The sequence below is a fragment of the Sorex araneus genome, chromosome 6, assembly GCF_027595985.1.
Source record: "Sorex araneus isolate mSorAra2 chromosome 6, mSorAra2.pri, whole genome shotgun sequence".
Lineage (NCBI taxonomy): Eukaryota > Metazoa > Chordata > Mammalia > Eulipotyphla > Soricidae > Sorex > Sorex araneus.
In genome coordinates this window covers 137,937,834-137,951,479 of record NC_073307.1, presented here as the reverse complement: position 1 = coordinate 137,951,479, position 13,646 = coordinate 137,937,834, and the positions used below count along the sequence as shown (strand labels likewise).

Sequence of the window (13,646 nt, the reverse complement as noted above, 5' to 3'; positions counted from 1 at the left end):
AAGACAGAGAGAGAGAGAGAGAGAGAGAGAGAGAGAGAGAGAGAGAGAGAGAGAGAGAGAGAGAGAGAGAGAATAATGCTGAGGTAGCTGCCCAGATTTTCATACATGGCCATAGAAATTTAAAGCTTCAGAGCACAGAATCATTATAGACATGGGCCCTGTTTCCAAGGGAAAGGACTTGGGTTCACGTCTCAATTGAAGCGTCTTGCTGGAAGAAGTGTGGATGGACTTAAAAATTGCCACAGTGGGGGCTGAAGAGATAGCACAAGGAGGTAAGGTCCTTGCCTTGCATAAAGCAGACCCTGGTTTGGTCCCAGGGGCTGTGTATGGTTCCTGAAGCACCTCAGGGAAACTCCTGAGCCACAAATCGTCCCTGAGCACCATTGGGTGTAGCCCCCAAACCAAATTTAATACCAATAACTAAAAAACGAAAATGCCAGTCACGGGTGGGGAGAGGGCTCTAAGAGCTAGTGTATGTATGATCTGCACGCCAGAGGCACATGTTTGAGACCAGGTTCCACATGCAGTGACCCACTACTGCCAGTGATGGGCCCAAATCACAAAAAGAGGCAGAGAGGGGATAAAACTGTGACAGTGAGGTGAGGAGGAGACAGACAAAGTAACAGGACAGAGACAGCCTGGAAGAGGGAAGTTCACTGTGTCATTCCCTGCTTCCCTCCCCCTCCAGCCCCCAGCCCCCAGCACATTTCCAGCAGGGAGGCCTGGCCTGCAGGTGCTGATAAACCAAAAGAGCATGAGGGAAAAAATCTATAAAAAGTTCTGAGTCACTTGGGAAAGATTGCTTAACAAGTCAGCTAATGAGGACAAAGCATCTGCCCTTGGAGAGTTCCTTCAGATGCAAATTGACCCAAATCTGAGGCCTACTGACTTCAGTGCTTAAAGCGGAATCAAAGGCAGTTCCTGCCCTGGGAAGAACAACTATCCCTTGATCAGACTCCAAAATCCAGGCAAAGACCTAGACTCAAGGGGGCACAAGAGGTTCCAGCAGTGAACGCACAAAAGAGGAGACAGATACGCCAAGCACCTATTTTGATACCCTCTGGGGTGCTGTTTCTCATCCTCCCGACTGTGTACCCCTTCTCACCCTGGGAGTATCCCAGCCCCTCGCTGAGAGTCGCTTCCTAAGGATGAAGCCAGTTGCCCTGGTCTTCCCCTTCTGCCTGATGTCTGGCAAAGAGGCCACGAGAGCAAGCCCTGGGAAGGAGTCCGCAGAGGGCAGAGCTGCCCACCCTGGAATGTTCTCTGTGAGAGATCTCCTCTCGTTTAATCTGCAACCTGCATCCTCTGCTAGCCACTGGAGGCATGAAGCAATATGGAATCTCTGTCCAGGTGGTTTCACCTGTTTTCTGACTGATATGGGTCCCTGGAGGGCCACGTGTATTCCAAACTAAGAAACTGATGTCAGAATCCTCCTAGCGGAAATCCTGCAGCTAGCCTTCCCGGTCCCCCCAAAGGATCGCACACCTGTGGCCCTCTGTTCTTTCCACCCCTCCCAGACTCTCTGACTCAGCAATACGTAACCTGAGCCTTCGTGACTCCAGAGATTTTAGTCTCTGTCAATAGCCTTTCAATAGCTGATCCTGTAGAACCCATGGAATGATTCAGAGGAAAGAAAGGGTTTCCTCTCTGCAAGGCAGGCACGGCAGACCCCCTGAGGATGAGAGCCAGAACTTGGGAAGTCAGTCAGGACAAAAGCCAATAGCGCACCCATCGCCTTCTTTCAGGAGCAGGAAGGAGAAGCCCATTCTAGCAGACCAGGACTATCAATGAGGACCTCTGCCCTCCCAACGGTGGCATGCAGCAGCTCTGTGCCACCCCTACAACACTGTGAGCTTAGCCTCCTCCAGAGAGAGGGGCCTGGAAGTCTGTATTTGAGAGTCATCTGAACCCATCCATTTTTTTGGATCATACCCAGCAATGCACAGGGGTTATTCTTGGTTCTGCACTCAGGAATTACTCCTGGTGGTGCTCAGGGGACCGCTGGGAACCAAACCTGGGTCGGCCGCGTGCAAGGCAAATGCCCTACCCCGCTGTGCTATCACTCCAGCCCGCTGAGTCCATCCATTGACCAGTGTTGGGCTCAGCTTCACCCAGGTTTGTCCAGGTGGCTGGGGTAGCTGCGAGCTGTCTAGGAGACTGGCCCTTCCCCAAAACCTCTGCGTGGAGAGCACCTGATCTGGAAGGAGCTGGGGCCAATGTTATGTAATGGGGCTTGGCACCTAGAACACATAGCATGCAGATACAGGGCTGCAAGGGGCATTTCTCCACTTTGTAATGTTGTCTTCCTGGTTCTCCTCCGCAGGAGAAAAGGAGCTAGTAAAGAAGGTGGCAGCTTTGAAGACAACTGGCGGTGCCTCCCAGGCTACCTGACAGTACACTTGTTGCAAAAGCGGGACGTGAGTGACCACTGATCTCCAAGGTTCTCGAGTGAGGCAGACGAGCCTGGAGAAGTCTGGTTCCAGAATGTCTTCAAGCCAGACCCAGAGCTGGAAGAGGCAGATCACATACCGAGTTTCCCAAGAGCAACAAGAAGCTAGAGATGCTGGGGGTACTGAGAAAAATGGCAAGAAAACAGGACCAATGGAGACTTCACCTCTGGACGTTTTACGAGTCACATGGATCTCAGGTGGGGCACACGGGGTTGAGACAGAAACAAAGGAAAGCTCAGTGCTGGGCTGCCTAACCCAAAATTTCCAAGCCTCTGGGTTAGCTTTCTGGGTTAACAGAAAGGGGGAATACCCAGCCCAGGGGTATTTACCCTCCCAAACTGTAGAACCGTCATCTTCCTTAGAGTTCCCTGCCCATGGACTATGATGGCTAGGAAGACACAGAGAATCACAAGTCTCATGGCAGGGATCAAAATCAGCTGCTCTGTGAAAAGTGGTAACTTAGAGCATGTGGTTACTTCCAATTTCTTTCCTCTGGCCTCACCCTGCAAAGGAAGCATGCAGGAAGACGGGGCTCCAGTTGGAAGTCTCCCTAACAGCCTACCACATGTCTACACACAGGTGCATACTTTGCTCCAGCACACGTGCAATGCATGCATGCTGAGCTCCAGCTTTACACATCTTTGAACGCTGCTCTTTGCTGGCGAGACACCCTGTGTCACCTGCACCGTCTCTGGGTCCTTTTGTATTTACCCTTAAGGACGAGGCAGCAGCGATGTCATTTTCTGAAGCCTCGCCATATTCTCCAAGGAAAACACTCATTTCTCGCTGCCCAGCGTAGCCCCCATGCCTGCCGTTCACTCCTCTATGACCACGTTTCTCACGCTTCAGGGTAATTAGCTGCAGGGCATTAGGCTGCTCCCTGGCAGCCTGTGAGCAGCTTTGATGTCCACTCGCTTTATGTTTCTCCCCGTGCCTGGGCGGAGCAGGACAGAATGGGCAAAGAGCGGGCAGTAGATGCACACGGCTGGAGTTTAAGAATGAAGAAAGGGTCCAGGGAGTCAAAAGAGTATTAGCAGGGAGGGAGGAGACCAGGAGACGGAGGGATGCCCACAGTGCAGAAACTAGAAGGGTGGATGCTCCCTGCGTAGTTGAGCAACACAACCTAGCCTTGCCAGGGCGCAGGTGGTGCTGAGTAAACTCTGGTGTGACCATGCACCCCAACTCTCGGCACCTGGTCCCCACGGCCCTTACATGGGGAGATGCTCAGGTGGGAGGGATGGAGAGAGATGGCAGCAGAGGGAGGAGAAGGGGACTCGGGACTGGGGGAGGAGAAAGGAACCCTACTGCACAGGTCCCGGAGGCCTGTGGGATCAAGAAGCGATTAGCTTGGTGTGTGGACTGTTCAGATCAGCTCTCAAGCTGGGATATTTGAGAAATCTCGACTGGAGCAATAGCACAGCGGGTAGGGCGTTTGCCTTGCATGCGGCCAACCCGGGTTCGATTCCTCCATCCCTCTCGGAGGGCCCGGGGAAGCTACCGAGAGTATCCCGCCCGCACAGCAGAGCCTGGCAAGCTAACTGTATTGTATATGCCAAAACCAGTAATAATAAATCTCACACTGGAGACGCTACTGGTGCCCGCTCGAGCAAATCGATGAACAACCGGATGACAGTGCTACAGACAGGGCTACAGTGCTGCCGACGGCTGACGGTGGGGTTCAAGGACAGGAAGTGCTATCCACGCAAAGGCTCCATGACTGAGAGGCGAGGTTTCCCGGACACAGTGGGGAGACCCCAGCCAGTCTCTCCTGGCCTTCCTGGGTTTCTTCCCAGTGGGCTCAGCACTTCTGCTGCTTCCGATTCTGCCTGGCGTTTCAAACTCTCAAATTAAAAATAGGGGCCGGGGAAGACTCCCACCCTCCTCCTGCTAATCAAGCCTTCAGTGGGGTTTTACTCTAAGGGAAGTCAAATGAATTTTTTATGGGTGCTCGTTCTTTCCTGGGACTCCCCCTGATGAAGCTCTTGACATGATTCAGCGACCATGAGGTCTGTGGAAAGTACCAACTACCCATGACATCCTAGGCTGTGCCAGATGAGGTTGGATCCCCTAAACCAGATGACTGTTTCTTTCTTTCTTGTTTCAAACACAGAAAGTTCTTTCTCATTCAGACGTGAACAACTAAAATAGAAAACAACTGCTCCTTGCCATCTCATGCACCCCAAGCTCTCTCTAGAAATGATCTCCGGTTCTATCTTTCAGTGGGAAACAAAGGCCTCTTCCAAAAGCAGAAGCTGCTTTTACTCCCAATTACCAGGTCAGCGGGAGGCCTGGAAGAGAAGGGCGGAGAGTGCACACCACCAGAAAATAACAGAGCAGCTTCTCCAGTTCCACAAAATTAGCATCCCCGTGGCACTCGGTGGCAGGAGACCTCTGCCCCCTCCCTCTTCATCCAGGGGATCACAAAGCCTGGTGACGCCAGCCCTCAACTACATCCTGAAGCCATGCCCTGTCTATCCCAGTCACCCCTCCACCGTCTCACCCCGACTTCTCCTGGCCCTAGCCTTCGAGAGTCCCAAATCCTTCCATGGCTGATCACTCCACCCTCCCTCTCGATTATCCCCTTCCTGGCCCGCAGGGGACTCCCGTGGACCTCCCGTTTCTCTAGCCTGAATGTCCACTGTGGTTCTTCCCTCCTTCCCCATCCTGTTCAGTTAACTCTCCCCCCTCCACACACACACCCGCCGGTGGCTGAGTCAGCATCACTTGCTCAAGGAAACTTTCACCTGCCTCCCCTTTCCACTTCCGTTCCTCACCCCACAGTTTCCCGTCCCCAACTTGCGGAACACCTTTTGTGTCTTCTCCACTTGGCCTGGGAAGACGATCCAGGTGAGCCAGACCTGGACAACTGGAGGCGAACCAGCTTTGTCCCCTGAGAATAGCGCCCTCACTTTGTCTGCTTCCAGAGGCTGCGGCCAAGGATGCAACCTGTAGAAAGCATGTTGCAACATATGACACATTGTCACTGTCATCCTGCTGCTCATCCATTTACTCGAGCAGGCACCAGTAACGTCTCCATTGTGAGACTTCTTGTTACTGTTTTTGGCATATCGAATACACCATGAGTAGCTTGCCAGGCTCTCCAAGAGGGGCGGAGGAATCGAACCCTGGTTGTCTGTGTGCAAGGCAAGCGCACTACCCACTGTGCTACAGCTCCAGCCCATGATACATTGTAACCGGTCTGAAGGGTGGAGCTCCCGCTTTGCATGTGTGCAGCCTGCATTAGATTTCCTCTACCACATGCCTACCAGCACTAACAGGTGTGGTCTTGCTGGGCCCCTAGCAGTGCTGTGTGGCCCAGGACCCAGACCCTAGTTCTCAGAGAGGCATAGGAATAAATACACGGCTGAGGCCTCTGCCCGAGTTCTGGCCGTCTGGAGGGGGGGTCCAGTGCTCTGCTCATCATCCCGCAGCCCAGAGCCTAGGAAGTGTCCTGCTCAGCACACCCACCGCCCCCCAGCCTGTCGTGTTCTGTCTCCCTCCTCCTGCCTTCTCCGTTTCACGCCTTTTTCGCCCATATTTCTACTGTAGCACTGGACGCAGGCTGTACCCTCCCAAGGGTGATTTCCCGGGGGCTTCGCCAGTGTATCCTGCGGCCCTAACAAGGTGCTCCCTCATGACTGAGAGGGAGCACATCCGTGCGCTGTCTCTCGGCCAGCTTCTGGGGTGCTGCCATCTCTGGATGTTCCTTGTCAAGGTAGCACCCCGTATTTTTGCTTTCACATCACCTGATGTATGTGCCTACGTCCAAATGTGTCCCCATGAGAAGGACCCAAGGGCCACCCTGCTCCAGTACGACTTCTCTCACTCTGTCGGCAGTGGCTCTGGTCTCTGATGCAGATCAGGTCACCTACTGAGGCAGTGGACAATAGGGCTTCAGCTTATGGTCCTGGAGGCTTAAGAGTCTCTTCAAGCCGGACCAAGGCCATTCCTTTGTGACACACACACAGCACAGACAGGCGCAGCTGCGTTCCCTGCCTGCTGCCAGGACAGTGATACTCCTCCCTTCACACCTCTCTGCACACACCCCCCCCCGCCTCACCCCACCCCATTCTGCAGGAGAAACGGGACAAAGCTGTCACTGTGAGCTCCTGGTGAGATGCCAAAGCTCTCGGCCCGTTTTCCAAATTCTCCTTCAGCATTATTATCACCAGGATACAGCACGCCAGATAAAGAAACTGCAGCCCAACTGCCAAAACCTCAATTAACTCTCCTGGCATCGGTGGCTCCTTCAGCCGAGCTTCCCGTCTCCCCATCCCTCACAGGCCAGGATGGGAGACAGGCATCATTAGTCTTTTTTTTTCCTCACTAAGAATAAAACTTGAGGATGAAAAGGGAGAGAGTGCTCCTTGGACACAGACACAAAGAGGGAGGCAGGGCTGCCTGCTTGAGTGTGAGATCCCACTGCATGGTAACTAGACGACATGACCGACCGTGGCATGATGGGAAAATGGCCACATTTCCTCCGTGGCTGCACCACGGGGGCACTCTGCAGGGTCATGGCCGAGGAAGCACCCTGAGTTCCTCAGGTTCTTTGTCTAGAAATGGAGGGATCTCCTCTCATAGGAAGGGATTCTGTGAGGACTGAGAAGAGAAAGACAAGCTCAACGGTTAGGTGTTGGCTGATCTTTAACCCTTGCTCCCAGCCTTGGCTAGTCTCAGAGATGTCTTGCCTGATGTCCTCCCCAAAGCCTGAGGGATGGACACTTAGCATAAGGGGGAAAGGCGCTAACCTTGCAAGCCTGGTCCGTGTATGTGTGTGTGTGTGTGTGTGTGATTGTGTGTGTGTGTGTGTGTGTGTGTGTGTGAGAGAGAGAGAGAGAGAGAGAGAGAGAGAGAGAGAGAGAGAGCGATCCGCATTGCCTCTGAGCACTGCTGGGTGTATCTCAAAGTGTCCATCACCCCATCACAAAAAAAAAAAAGAAAGAAAGAAAAGTCTCAGGGGCTGGAGCAATAGCACAGCAGGTAGGGCATTCGCCTGGCATGTGGCCGACCTGGGTTGATTCCCAGCATCCCATATGGTCCACCGATCACCGCCGGGAGTAATTCCTGAGTGCATGAGCCAGGAGTAACTCCTGTGCATCGCCGGGTGTGACCCCCCCCCAAAAAAAAATCTGAGCCCTTCATGATTACCAGCCATCTCTTAAACTTCTTGTGACAGAGCAACTGGAAGCTGAAAGGGGTGATGTAGATCAGGGCACTCACTATTTATTTCTGCATAACAAATTATTCCCCCAATGAGAGGTTTTAAGGGGAAAACCAAACAAACACACACTTGTCAGCTTCCAGTTGTCTCTGGGCCTGATGTCCAGGAGACGCTTAGGTCCGGAACAGGGTCCTTGACAAGGCTCCAGTCAGGATGGATGTCGGGACCAAGGACCACTGAAGAGCCACATCTAAGCCCACCTCAAGGCTCCTGGCAGGCCTCAGTTCCTTGCTGACGTGGGTCCGAAACTCCCCTATTTCCTTGCCACGTGGGCCTGTCCACAGCGTAATGCACAAGGCAGCCAGCCTGCTCCACGGGAGCGAGAGCGAATAAGCAAAACAGACACCAGAGTCATTTGTAATCTAATCTTGGAACGGAGCGCCCTCTCCTTTGCTGCTCTTTTCTTCCTTAAAAGCCATTCACAGGTGGTGCACCCGGGCTGAGAGTAAGCATTCTTCACTACAGTCAAGAAGCAGAGGGGCCTCTCTCCATCAACAGACAAATGGATAAACAAACTGTGGCATATAATACAAGGAATATGATTCCTCCTTAATGAAAAGGGAAGAAAACTCTGACACATGATGAGCCTTCAGGATATTATGCTAAGTGAACTAAGCCAGTCATAAAAAGACAAATACTGTCTGATCCCACTTATATGAGGAATCTAGAACTGTCAAATCCATAGAGGCAGGGAGCAGATGATGTCTGCAGGGGAGCGCTGTGGAAGGGGGAATGGAGAAGAGCTGTTTAAATTTTGGGTTTCTTTTTTTGGGGGGTTGGGGGTGTGGCATAGCCAGTAGTGCTCAGGGTCTACTTCTGGCTCTGCACTCAGGGATCACTTCTGGTTTTGCTCAGAGGACCATACTGGGTACCAGGGATGGAATACCTGTTGGTGCATGCAAGGCAAATGCCCTTCTGGACTATACCCCAGCCCTGCATTTTAGATTTGTGATGAAAATGTTCTGGAGGTTGGCTGCAGAGCAACCTGTAAACATATTAAAATCTTGTTTGTACACTAAAAATGTCATTAAATTAGACTGTACAAGTGTCTTTACCTGTCCCTCTTCCCCCCCCCCCCCCCAACACATGGATTTTAAAAAGAGGGCTGGATAGTACTAGGGTAAAGGCACTCGCGTTATATACAGCAAACTTTAGTTCGATCCTCAGGATTCCCAAGTGATCCCTGGGCACAGAACTGGGAGTGAGCTCGGAGCACAGCCACGTTTGCCCTTTGACGCCCCTTCCAAAAACAAAAGTGGGGGCTGGAGCAATAGGACAGCAGGTAGGGCATTTGCCTTGCATGCAGCTGACCTGGGTTTGATTCCCAGCATCCCATATGGTCCCCTGAGCACCGCCAGGAGTAATTCCTGAATGCAGAGCCAGGAATAACCCCTGTGCATTGTTGGGTGTGACCCAAAAAGCAAAACAAACAAACAACAACAAAAGAAAAAGGAATAAAGAAGAAACAAAAGGCAAAAGCGTAAGGCCCAGATGACTATAAATGGAGGGGACTGGATCACTGGACGCTCTGCCTGTTTGAGTCCTTAGCCCAACATTGGGAAGAAGCTACATGTTCAATTAGGATCGAGTCCCAGGAAATTTAAGGCCACCTGAGTACTGTCACACCCAACAGACGCGTGGCAGGACTTGACTCTTAGAAGTGCATTCCTGGGAAGAATTTCAGAGCACCAGAGATGTCAGATGCAAGATGCATACAATGCCAGCACTTCTAGAATAATCCAGTAAACGGTTTCCCATCAGTGAAGTCCCAGCTAACATTCAATAGTTGTAGAGTGTTCCTGATCTCTCATCAGACCTTACCTTAATCGTGCCATTCCCCTTCCCACCAGAGACTGCCGTAAGTTGTAAGAGACAAGGGCAAGGAAAGAAACTTGCTCCCAGAAGAGCAAAGAGGAGAGAGAGGTGCACAAACAAGCACACAGACACACAAGCATCTCCACTCCAAAGAGACAGCACTTTTTTTAAAAAAAATCTTTCATCTATTTACAAGGAAAATATTTCAAGTCCCATAGTTCCTTTACAGGGCCAGTTTTCTCAATTCCAAAAAAAAAAAAAACACTATAAAATATAATTTTCTTTCCCTACATCAAATGAAAGCCAAGACGTATTTTGTAAGGCTGGAAGCCCAGCCAAAGAATTTAGGGGATATTCTGACTAAATGAACTCTGTGCAGAAGAAGTGAGTGAAATTCGAAAGCTGAGAGGCTAAGGATGGATGCTCCTTGCCACCTCACTGGCTCGCTGGGACCATCTGGGGGTGCAGCCTGAGTTCTCCCTTCTCAAAGGGCTCCCACAGGATGCCGAGGCTCCTGCTGGTGAAGAGGAGATTTAGGAAAAGTGCTCCCCAGGACAATCAAATGCCCATTCCGCCCAGCACTCAGCTGTTTCCTGCACACACTTTGGCAAAATCCATGCAGACACACATTCTGTCATCATTTCCTAGGGATCTCAGGTTGCAGATTTGGCTGGATCATGATCCTCTGTTTGTGACCCACTGGCCCCAGTGGTCTCCGCACAACCCATTACTTATTCATTCGCTGATGCATGCGTTCATTTTGAATGGCAGAGATACCTACCAGGATGAAAGAAAGGAGCACGAAAATAGCCCACATGTAACCTCAGGGAGCTTGTTCTCTCCATCCTGCCTGCCCACACATGAGTTTAACCTGTGACCTGCCATTCTCCTGCTTTTCATCTCTTACAATTTTATTAAGTCTATAAAACCATGGTACAGTCACAGAGCAGCATATGGTATAGCAGCCTAAATAGTGAACTTTTACCAACAAGCTCCAATTTGGGGAAATCACAGTAATAGAAAATAAAGGGAAAAAAATAAGGACTGCACACAGATGGCGTCCATTTATCACATTAGAGACACATTTTTTAAGATGCTTAAAATACATGTGGAGTAGGAAAGAGTCAGTGAGTAAAGAAATGTGCCTGGTCACTCTCCTGGGCTCATTTTCACAGCGGGGCCGGGGTGGGGAGATGGGGGGAGCATGATAACCCTACGAAACCACAGTGTCCTTCCAAGTTCTCTGAAAAAAAAAATCACATCCTCCCGTCTTCCCCAGAAGCATCCTGATGCTTCTCCATCACCCTGAGAGGAGGCAGCAAGTCACGGGCGAGGAAACAAAATAGTAAACACACATGAGAGGGGAAAACGGTTAAGTTTGCTCATAATCAGGGACATGCAAATGCAGGCATTTGGGGAGCGATCATTCGATGACTCCTAAATTAGCCAAAGTGGGAGAAATCTTAGAGCAGTGAATGCCTGGGAATACTCCAGTAAAAGGGAGATGCCTAAATAATGCTAGCAGCAGCACCAAGGAAAGCCACACGCCAGTGGTCGGAGGGGGAGGCAGCAGTCAGAAAAGGGGGTGGACATTCTTCTCCACGGAATCTATCCCCAGAACTCGACTCCATGAAAAAGACGAGGCTGCCAACCACGCAACAATGAAGAAAGCCGAGGCCGTGCACAGCGATGGTCTGGGGGCAAATTAGAACTCTCAGGAGAAAGTAGACGCGGCGCTGAATACATGAGACACGCAGGACGGCGGGTGAGCTGTGGGTAAAACTGTGAGGAGGAGAAGAGCTGCGAGGCAAAGTGCTGGACCCAAACAGCTCTGCAGCAGCGGCATGCCTGGCTGTCCTGATCTCGAGGGCGACCGTGACGGTTAGTTTTCCGAGCTTACGCGCCTCCTACCTTGTGAACTTTCGCAGCTTTCCTCGTCGCTGTTGTCTTGACAGTTATTCTGCCCGTCACAAATGAAGCTCTTGTCGATGCAAAGGCCGTTCTTGCAGTGGTAGCGGGCAGTGGAGCAGAGCAGAGGGTTTGCTGCTGTGAAGAGAAAACAGATGAGATCACCAGGGAGGCCCGGCAGATCCCACGGGAACTTCTGGAACCTTCTCCAGCCACGAGTGTACGGTGGCGCAAGGACAAAGTTCAGCTTGGATGGACAACTCAAGATCCATGACACAAGGTGGGTTGGCCACACGCAAGGCAAGACTCTGCCCCCCTTCTGAAAACTCCTCCGAGACACCACACTGGTGTCCCTACACCTTCCAATAGATCCATGCCTCACAGCCATGCATCGCGACAGTCTGCCACCGAGGGCAAACTACAACCCTCAGGAGGAAAGAGACACAGCACTGAATACACGAGAAACAGGACAGTGGGTGAGTTGTGGGTAAAACCGTGAGGGGAAGAGCCGTGAGGCAAAGTGCTAGAACCAAACATCTCTGGAGCAGAGGCATGCCTGGCTGTCATTATCTTCAAGAGTGATAATGATACCCACCCCTGAAGACCCCACCACCACCACCACCATCACCAGCACCCCAGTAGCCAAACGAGAGTCTCCTGGGGGAATTGGAAAGAGACTGGTTGGAGACAGAAAAGCAAAGCTAGGAGGAGGCTCTGAATGGAGGATCCACACAGAAGTGATAAATAATGGCATGTTCTGGCACAAGAGGACAGAGAACACTTTCAGGTGCTCTAAGATGGATGATCTCTGACTTCCTCCGTATTTAAAAAATTTTTTTAATAGTTTTCTCCGCATTTTTATGGATCTCCGAGATCATGTCCAGTGGTCTGCTTCACAATGAGCAAAGAGAAGCCCAGTAACCCACGGGGCCAACCTAAACGGCAACTGTTCTAGATGCTTCCAGGTACCTCCAAAGCAAGGATAGCTAGGACATCTCCCATCCAAGAGAAGGTCAGCATCTGTCCAAGGTGAGGTCAGCACGAAACCCCTTCATGTGCTGAGCTGAAATCGCCACAGAGCATCAGCGTTTCTACAGCGCTGTCTAGTGCTGGCTTCTCGCTTTCCTCGTGCTGCGACTCAAGTGAGTCTTATTTCAGGGCTCTGCGTTCAATAAATGGAATAGCAGAGCAGAAAAAGCTCCGCTCTCGGCTCAGCCAGTTGCTAGTTACATAGCTTCAATTTCCCTTATCAGCAGATGGGACCAGCTAGATTATCTGTGGAACGGGGCCATCTAAACCTGGGAAGTCAAGAGGCAGGAGAGATAGTACAGCAGGTAGGGTGCTGACCTTGCACAATGCCAGCCAGGGTTCAATCCCCAACACCCACCAGAAGTGAGCCCTGGGAGCAGAGCAGGAGTTAAGTCCTGAGTACCGCCAGATGTGGACCCCAAACGAAGAAGCAAACAAAACACCAAAAACAAAAGTGGGAGTTCAAGGCTAACTGCTCAAAAAAAAAAAAAAGGATTTAAGGAGATAGGGACAAGGTTCAAAGTGGGTGGAGCACATGTCTGGCATAGACAAGGCCCGAGGTTTGCCTTGTGGCACTGCAGGAGTGTCCTGGCACTGCATGGTGCAGCTCTGGGGCTCCTGAGAAGCTCTGGGTGTGATCACTATGAAAAAAAAAATTCAATTAAAATGATGTGAAAATCCAAGCAGACAGGTGCAGGGCTTAAAAGCCACTCGAGTGCCTTGGTACGCCAAGCACAGGCCTGTGGCACTGGCCCTGTCACATACAGCATTGAGTCACCTGAGCATCAAGTGAGGTGACAGAGGAGAAACCCAGGTAGAGTCAGGGAATGACAGACTAAGACCCCCCCCCCCACCTCTGCCCCCTGCCTCCCACTTCCCTTGTTATGTTGGCTTCAATCCCCGGGGTGCGGCCCTCCCTTGAGGAGCTATGTTGGGGATGACAGAGCAAGGTCACCTGGGGTCCTGAGTAATGAGCCAGCTGACAACTGCGTTCTATGAGACGGGGAGAGCACCCGAGCGGGGAATCTGCTCCGGATCCCTCCAGTCAACTGGAGAGTCTCTCAGTGGTCTTCAATGGTAAGATGGCAGCTGTCAAACATCTTTCATGTGCACCCTGAGCTATTGCTGAGACACCCTGAGGTCGTGGTGGAGAGGACCATGAACGTCACAGAGCTCACAGAGTTCTTTATGTGGTACCAGGGATGGAACTACAGGTTGAC

The 13,646-nt window shown here is 51.5% G+C and overlaps 1 protein-coding gene across 2 annotated transcripts in view; it reads right to left on the bottom strand.

Annotated features, from left to right (window-relative positions):
• Nucleotides 1-13,646, bottom strand: part of LDLRAD3 (low density lipoprotein receptor class A domain containing 3) — a 281,818-nt gene that overhangs the window by 100,655 nt on the left and 167,517 nt on the right. Inside the window, exon 4 of one of the 2 annotated variants that reach the window (XM_055142208.1) lies at nt 11,401-11,535. In XM_055142208.1, coding sequence (XP_054998183.1) covers nt 11,401-11,535 — 135 coding nt within the window. The remainder of the gene's footprint in view (nt 1-11,400; nt 11,536-13,646) is intronic. The other variant, XM_055142209.1, reaches the window with a different exon arrangement.